General features: G+C 39.9%; 1 protein-coding gene across 1 annotated transcript; it reads left to right on the top strand.

The window, feature by feature from the left end:
- Positions 1-290: 290 nt before the first annotated feature.
- LOC149153402 (uncharacterized) lies at positions 291-971 on the top strand. Its single transcript, XM_089443812.1, has one exon. The coding sequence runs from the start codon at positions 291-293 to the stop codon at positions 969-971; it is 681 nt and encodes a 226-aa protein (XP_089299938.1).
- Positions 972-8,146: the final 7,175 nt, after the last annotated feature.

Below are 8,146 nucleotides of genomic sequence, written 5' to 3'. Positions count from 1 at the left end.
ATGGAGAATGGGGACACATGTCATGGGACTATCCTCATAACAAATCAGCAAGCCAGAGGGGTGAAAATTTGGTTTAGGCAAAGCCAGAACCACCTCGACTTGAGGAGAAAGAAGAACCCCCTGAAGAAGGTGAATCACTACTATTTAGAAGAAATTTTCTTAGAGCAGAAAAGGAGGGTGGAGAACCTGCGCAAAGGAAGAACTTGTTCATAACTACATGTAAATCAAAGGGTAAGTGTTGTAAGGTCATAATTGATAGTGGGAGTACTGACAATCTTGTGTCCACAGAGATGGTGGATAAGCTTGGGTTAGCAAGGATGGCACATCCTGCTCCCTACAAATTGTATTGGTTACAGAAGGGCCATCAAGTCATTGTGACGGAGCAATGTAAGGTGGAAATGCAGATCGGTACATACAAAGACGTGATTCTATGTGACATAATGCCCATGGATGTATGTCATATACTATTAGGGAGACCATGGAAATTTGATCGGAAAGCGGTTCATGACGGGAGAAGGAACACGTATACCATAGAGAAGGATGGGAACAAGCACACGTTGTTGCCATTGAAGAATGATGCTGATAAAGGAACACCTGAGAATAGTATTATGTTGATAAGCGGGAAAGAATGGTTGCAGGAGGTTGACAAAAGCGAGGAGTTGCATTTTGCTATCGTAGGGAGGCCCAAGGTAATCTTAACCTCTACGAATTTAAATGATTTGCCTGAAGAAATTAAAGTTGTGTTAGATAGTTTTATGGATATCATCATGGATGAATTACCACCGGTTAGAAGTGTTAGCCACCATATAGACTTAATACCAGGGGCAAGTCTACCCAATAAAGCTGCATATAGACTAACTCCTCAGGGAAACACGGAGGTTGCAAGGAAAGTACAGGAACTGATGGACAAGGGGCTGATCAGAGAGAGGCTGATCAGAGAGGGGTTGATTCCAGAGCTATCAACAAGATAACGATCAGGTACAGATTTCCTTTGCCCAGAATGGATGATTTAATGGAATATTTAAGTGGATCCAGATACTTTACTAAGATAGATTTGAAGAGCGGATATCATCAGATAAGGATTCGGGAAGGCGATGAATGGAAAACTGCCTTCAAAACAAATAGTGGACTATATGAGTGGTTGGTGATGCCTTTTGGGCTCACTAATGCACCCAGCACGTTCATGAGACTAGTGAACGAAGTGTTGAAGGAGTATGCAGGTAAATTTTTTATTGTTTACCTTAATGATATTTTGATTTTTAGCAAAAGTAAAGAGGAGCATTTAGAATATCTTAAGTTGGTCCTGAGAACTCTACAGAAGGAGAAACTACTAATAAATTTGAAGAAGTGTAGTTTCATGAAAGAGGAGCTGGTGTACTTAGGATTTGTGGTTTCCAAAGAGGGCTTGAAGATAGAACCGGAGAAGGTACAAGTAATGCGGAACTGGCCTACTACCAAAAGCGTATTTGAGGTAAGAAGCTCCATGGACTTGCTAGTTTTTACAGGAAGTTAATAAGAGGTTTTAGTCAAGTTTGTGCACCAATCCTTGAGACAATCAAGGAGGTCAATTAGCCATTTCGATGGACAGAAGTAGCGGATAGAAACTTTAATCTGTTGAAAAAGAAGATAAGAGAGGAGCCAATTCTAGCATTGCCTAATTTTGAGAAAATCTTTCAAGTAGAAACAGATGCAAGTGGAGTAGAAGTTGGTGCGGTACTGAGTCAAGAGAGAAGGCCAATAGCGTATTTCAGTGAGAAACTGAATGATGCGAAGAAGAAATATTCTTCTTATGACAAGGAGTTTTACGCTATTGTGCAGGCATTGAAAAAGTGGAGGCATTACTTACTGCCTTCATCTTATATTCAAACAATCACGCTTTACAGTTTAATAATAACCAGCCAAAGTTAAATCAGAAGCAGTGGAATTTCTGCAAAGTTTCACTTTTGTAATAAAGCATAAGAGTGGTAAGTCTAATAAAGTAGCAGATGCATCGAGCAAGGTAAGTTTTCTTTTGCAAGAGTATAAAGTGGGTGTTGTAGGTTTTGAGGAGATGGTAGAAATGTACAAGGATGATGAAGATTTTAGAGACATCTACACAACAGTTCAAAATCCAGTAAGCCATAACAGAAATCAGTGGATGGACTACCTCATCCAAGGAGGCCTGTTATTTAAAAGCAACAAGTTATGTATTCCCAAATGTTCAATGAGGGAGAACATCATCAAGGAAAAGCACAGTGGAGGGTTATCTGGTCATTTTGGACAAGATAAAACTTTCGCTCAGGTGAATGCTTTTTATTACTGGCCTAAAATTCAAACTGATGTTAAAAAGTTTGTTGAGTAATGCAGGGTATGCCAAAGGAAGGAGTCAAAATATAGGACTGTATCAGTCGTTTCCCATACCAGATCGACCGTGGGATGCAGTTAGCATGGACTTTGTTCTGGGTTTACCAAAAACTCATAGAGGAAACGATTCTATTTATGTTGTAGTAGATAGGTTTTCTAAAATGGCGCATTTTATTGCTTGTAGGAAAACTAGTGATGCAACACACATAGCTAATTTATTCTTTTCAGAGATTGTAAGATTGCATGGTTTACCTGTAAGTATTGTATCAGATCGAGATACCAAATTTGTGGGGCATTTCTAGAGGACACTTTGGAAGAAACTGGGAACTAACCTCAGTTTTAGTTCAACATACCATCCTCAGACAGATGGACAAACTGAAGTAGTGAATAGGATCTTGGGGAATATATTAAGGAGTTTAGTATATCAGAATCCCAAATAGTGGGATTTGGCATTAGCTCAAGCTGAGTTCGCTTACAATGATACACCAAACCAAAGCACTGGAATGAGTCCATTTTAGATTGTCTTTGGAATGCATCTGAGAGGAGTGTATGAGCTTAGAGATTTGGGAAAACAGGAAGCCAGGAGTGCAAGTGCTGAATATTTTGCCGAACAAATGCAGAAGTTACAAGAAGAAGTCAAAGGTAAATTGTAGGAAAGCAGCAGTAGATACAAGCAGAGAGTAGACCTGAAAAGAAGAGAGAAAGAGTTCCAAGTGGGAGACTTAGTGATGGTGCATTTGAGGAAAGAGAGATTTCCTACAAAAAATTATAACAAACTGAAAATGAAAAAGATAGGACCTTGTAAAATTATAAGGAAATTTTTAGCCAATGCATATGAAATTGAGTTACCATAAGGGATGGGCATATCTACCATTTTTAATGTTGAAGACTTATGCCCATTCAGAGAGGTAGAAACAAAGTTGCGAAATGAAGCTACAGATGATGAAGTTCAACCTGTGAACTGGGAGGAACAGGTACCAAAAGCAGTTAAAAAGGAAGTTGAAGCTATCTTGGATCAAAGAATATCCAAGAAAACTAGAGGGCAGACATATTTCCAGTATCTATTCAAGTGGAAGGAGTAGCCAGTGGAAGATTCCAGTTGGTTGACAGCAGCTAAACTATAGAAATATGGAGTAAGTCCTGACAGCTTGAAGGACAAGTCTTTTCTTCCCCGGGAGTCTGATGCAGGAGCATCGGGATTAGCCATCAATGTGAAAACTTGTTCACATGTTGTGGCTAAACAAGGTGAAATTCATTAACTGTTGGGTCAAAATCGGTTTTACTGAGAGGGTTGGATCTCTCAAATAATTTGTTATAATTCATTAATTGTAATAAGTTAGAGATTATCTTATTTTAGATTTAGAAATAGAGTTGTTAGCATAGGTGTGCATGAGAGCTAAGAGATAGAAGATTGGTGTTAGATCTCTTAAAAATAGAAGATTGTTGTTAGATATTGTTAGAGATATTATTTGAGTAATAAAAGAAGGAAAAATGTAATGAGCGGGAGCTTGGAGAGAGGATTGCTGAGTGGAGTGAGGATAGAGCGAGTGGTTTGCACTCCTTTGGAGACAGAGGTCTTTATTGTAATAACAAGGCGAAGGCCGAGACTCTGTTCTTTGTTTTATTATGAATAAAACACTATTGCGTGCATTATCATCTGAGTAGCCCATGGAGGCTTTAAATGTTGTCTTCCTTTCTTTGTCTTTAAGCACTCCAATGTTGGCATGTGGTTTCATAGTTCATAGTGGAAATCTCCGCATTTAAGAATGATTTTGTGTAGTTTGGTTCCGCAAGCAAAAATCCCATTTACACAGGAAATCACTCTAAAACACTTAGCGGATTTGAAAGGTTATGTAATCGATTGTCAAATGTTATCGGGTCCGGTAATTCCTATATTTATCACATCGCTCAAACCGTTCAGCGAGTGGCGAGTCCTGCCCCCGAACCTTGGCGATATGCGAACGCCAACATATCGCATCGGCATTTCAGAGTGAAGATGACATATGTGTTAAAGCGACCTTTGTAAACTACCAATAGCGATAGAGATATCACATCGGACCAAGGGAGAGTGCCGATAGCGGAAACCTTGTGAGAGCGGACCGCCGATATTGCGATGGGATCCTGACCGTCTAATCGGTTAGATCCGGATGTGTGGTGTTAATACATATATTTGCTTGTAAAGGCAGAAAAATCCTTCTTTAAGCCTTTTGCAAAGGTTTGGGTCCCGAAAAGGATTAAAGCGCCAATTAAACGTTGAAGGGTTGGTTCGGTCCCGAGAAAGGGGAAAGCATTATTTTAAAGCGTTTTTGTCACGCCCCCAGGCCGGTGGTAGTCTTTCAACCACTCTTGGCGAGGTGCGGCACCACCAAACACTTTCTTTTCACCAATACTTATGTTCATGGACTACGCCTAACCACTTGTCTACTTAGCTTGTTTTTCACAACCAAGTATTATTATGTTTCCTTTATACCAATGAACACCCATACACATTCATTATCATCAGCAATTATACATGAAGAAAACAATTGCACAGTATAAAGGGAGGGGCAACTCCCTGAACAATGAGTCTGCCCGAATAATATGTTATGCAATCTTTCAATATTACAAAGCTTTACAAGTATACTTAGAAACACCAAGTTTCATACTTAGCTAAAATTACAACTTCATCACACCTCCGTGTGATAACCAAGATCCTTTACCCAAGTCAGGCGAGCGCGCCCTCACACGAGCTGCCTTCCGCACTTCACAACCGAACCTTGTGTACGATGGGCGGGCGACTCCACCAAGTCACCAAGACACCCTCGTCTCCTTCGCACGATGGTCACACCAACACCACCACGTTACACCGGGTGACTTCACCAAGTCTCACCCACGCTCCTTCGTCCGAACGACGAGCGCTCCTGCCCGCGCTCTCACCCAAGACTAAAGACTCATGCGTTTCACCTCCATGCGGCCTTGCCCAAAGCTGGGCGCATAGAACTGTGGCTCACGTTTCAAGTTGCGGCTTCATTCTTGAACTACGCACTTCTTCTTCTTGCTTGAGTGCCTTGAGCGAAGTTTGAATGATGATCAAATGAGTTTCCAACGTGCCAATATATACGTTGCACACATAGTAAGCCATCTCCATGGCCGACCTGCGTTATTCTCCCAACCGACGCCCTTCGTTTGCTTCATCGTTCGGTCGGCCCATTGCCAACACCCCAAACACAACCTTTCATCACCGTTGGCCACCAAGGATGAACACCCACGCTATCCATCGTATAAACATGCTCGCTCCTTCACTTTTCGCACGCATGCTCCAAGTGATCGTTCTGCTATTTGTTCGCTCAACCGCGAGCTCGTTTGCCTCCAAACTCGTCGCACATCTCGCCGGTGATGCCTAAGGACCGCAGGTCCTTACAGTTTTGGTCCCGATAGTGAGGAGGGGTGATTGTGGGTTTAAAGATCCTTTTGGGTTTTATTTAAAAAAATATTCTACTGCACCCTTTTCGCACAGGTTTACTTGGAGGAGATGAGAGTAGTGATACTTTATGAAGTATCAACACTTGGAGAAACCATGTAGAAGCTCTATGAGGGGTTTGTCACCATACATAAAGCAGTTGTCCGTTTGCATGGCCTATAACAACAGAGCAAAGAGTTTGTTAAAACTCTCAAGAACATACAAGTTGTCATTGCTTATGTACAAGAGTGGACATTGTGATACAAATGGGCACCACTTGACTTAGTGAAGAAAATGAAGCCACATGTAGAGCTGAAGAAGGCAAAGGTCCGAATGTTGATTCATAACAATAAGAATCTCGCCTCATTCATTAGTAGCATTGAGGCCTCATATGTACGGTTATTTAGTAGTTTGGATGTCCTGGTTAGAACACACCATATCCCATCACTCAGTTCACTCAACAAAGCTAAACCCAAGAACTAGGTCTAGCAGGAGGTCAAAGAGTACTTGGAGCAGCTAAGACAGAATGCCACCAAGGAAGACTTGGACCTCAACAGACATAACATGCATAATTTCATCGTTGGTCCTGTCAAAGTCATAAAAATGTTTATCATGCTTCAGAATGAGTTGGACACATGTTCCAAGACAGTGTACCCGAATGCCATGGAGGCCAGAGTCCACTTCTATCCAGACACCATCACGCATTTTTAGGTCACCATCACACAATACCAAGCTTAGCACTAATATGTGACCGAGAAGTAACAAGTGGAGCTTGCTGAGCTAGACTTAACCCAACCTCAAGCATCATAGTGTTGTGTCTTGTTAGGCTGTCAAGTTGTCTCTACCCTATTTTGTCTTATATGGGTACAAGTGTAAAATGTAATATTATTTGTAATTATGTTGTAAGTGAAATTCCAAGTGTATTGGAATATGAAGAGTCATCATGTAATATAATGTTTCATTTTGTAAAGAAGTTGAAGAGTCATGAAGGTAGTCCAAATGTCACAAAGGGGAGTTGAAGAGTCAACCCATCTTGTTATAAATAGAACATCATAACTCATGTCATGGGATTTTGGGAGCCAAGATTTTGGTTAAGCTTAGGCTTAGAAAGAGCTGGGGAGTATTGTGAATAGTCTTGGCTTCTCCATAGCATAGAGTGAGTATACTTCTTTGGAGGAGAAAGTGTTCTTGACTGTAATGTTCCATTATTAGGGCTAGTGGTCGTCAATGGTGTATGTATGAATGGAACTTTAACTTATAATAATAAAATCAGAGCCAACATGCTTTCATGCATATGTTGTGAATATAGTAGGACTATTCTTGTTGTATTTGAAATGTACATTATTTAACTTATGCTTATGCTTATGAACTATTTCTTTTGCATTTATATGAATCTTTTTTAATGCGTGTTGTTGTATCAACTCATCACTTTAACTTGTGGACTATTTCGCATCTTACTTTGTGATGTCATTTCATTCATGTGTTCCTTTCAAGTTGCGTACTATTATAGGGTTCCAAGGGGCGCACTCCCTTTTCCCTTCATTTGTTGGAACCTTCATGCATCACACTTGACTCTCCACAGGGTCACACAATTGCCCTCACCCAAAGTTATCATACTTCCCTCTACGCATTTATGCAGTCAAGGCATAACATCACAACCCACCACTAGGACTCCTACTCCAAATGGTGTGAGGTCTAGTTGGGACTTCATATCAGGGAGATCCCCTAAATGTTGGCGGGTCCAACACCGTCAACACCCCCCAATAAACGTTAGGCATACAAGGGGATCCCCTAATTGAATATTGGCCATAGATCATTGAGGGTGCAATTATCACCATTGGAATATGCACGATGCTTACCAAGCGCCTTTTATTTGAAAAAGTAAATAAATTATATTTTATTTTGAAAATTAAATATTTATTGTATATGGAATTTATAAATTTATGTCATATATTTACAAAGTGCATAAAAAGAACCCATTTTTTTTAGAATTTTCTTTAGAATAAAATAATTGGGGTCAAAAAATGTTACAACATGACATTTAGTACTATATACATGTTAAAGCAATTATTTTTTCTTTTGTTTTTAATGTTAGTATGTTGATCATCATTTAATTAATTTGTAACATTTTGATGCAATATGTATGATTAATATTGCTTAGTACGATAACTAATACAATTGTTTTTTGTGTTGTAGATTGTTAGGTGAATTTATGTTACCACCGTCAAATGTTTTACCTCGTACATACCGAGATTTACATGCCATTATGAAAGATATTGGAATGGAGTATCAAGTTATGCATGCATGTCCTAATGATGCTATTCTCCATTATAAAGAACATGCATCGAAAGACAAATGCCCAAA

Source organism: Pinus tabuliformis, chromosome 9 (assembly GCF_031772625.1).
Source record: "Pinus tabuliformis cultivar Carrire ecotype Pingquan chromosome 9, CPIR1, whole genome shotgun sequence".
Lineage (NCBI taxonomy): Eukaryota > Viridiplantae > Streptophyta > Pinopsida > Pinales > Pinaceae > Pinus > Pinus tabuliformis.
The sequence above is the reverse complement of the archived record's forward strand: the minus strand, read 5'-3'. Positions and strand labels throughout refer to the sequence as shown.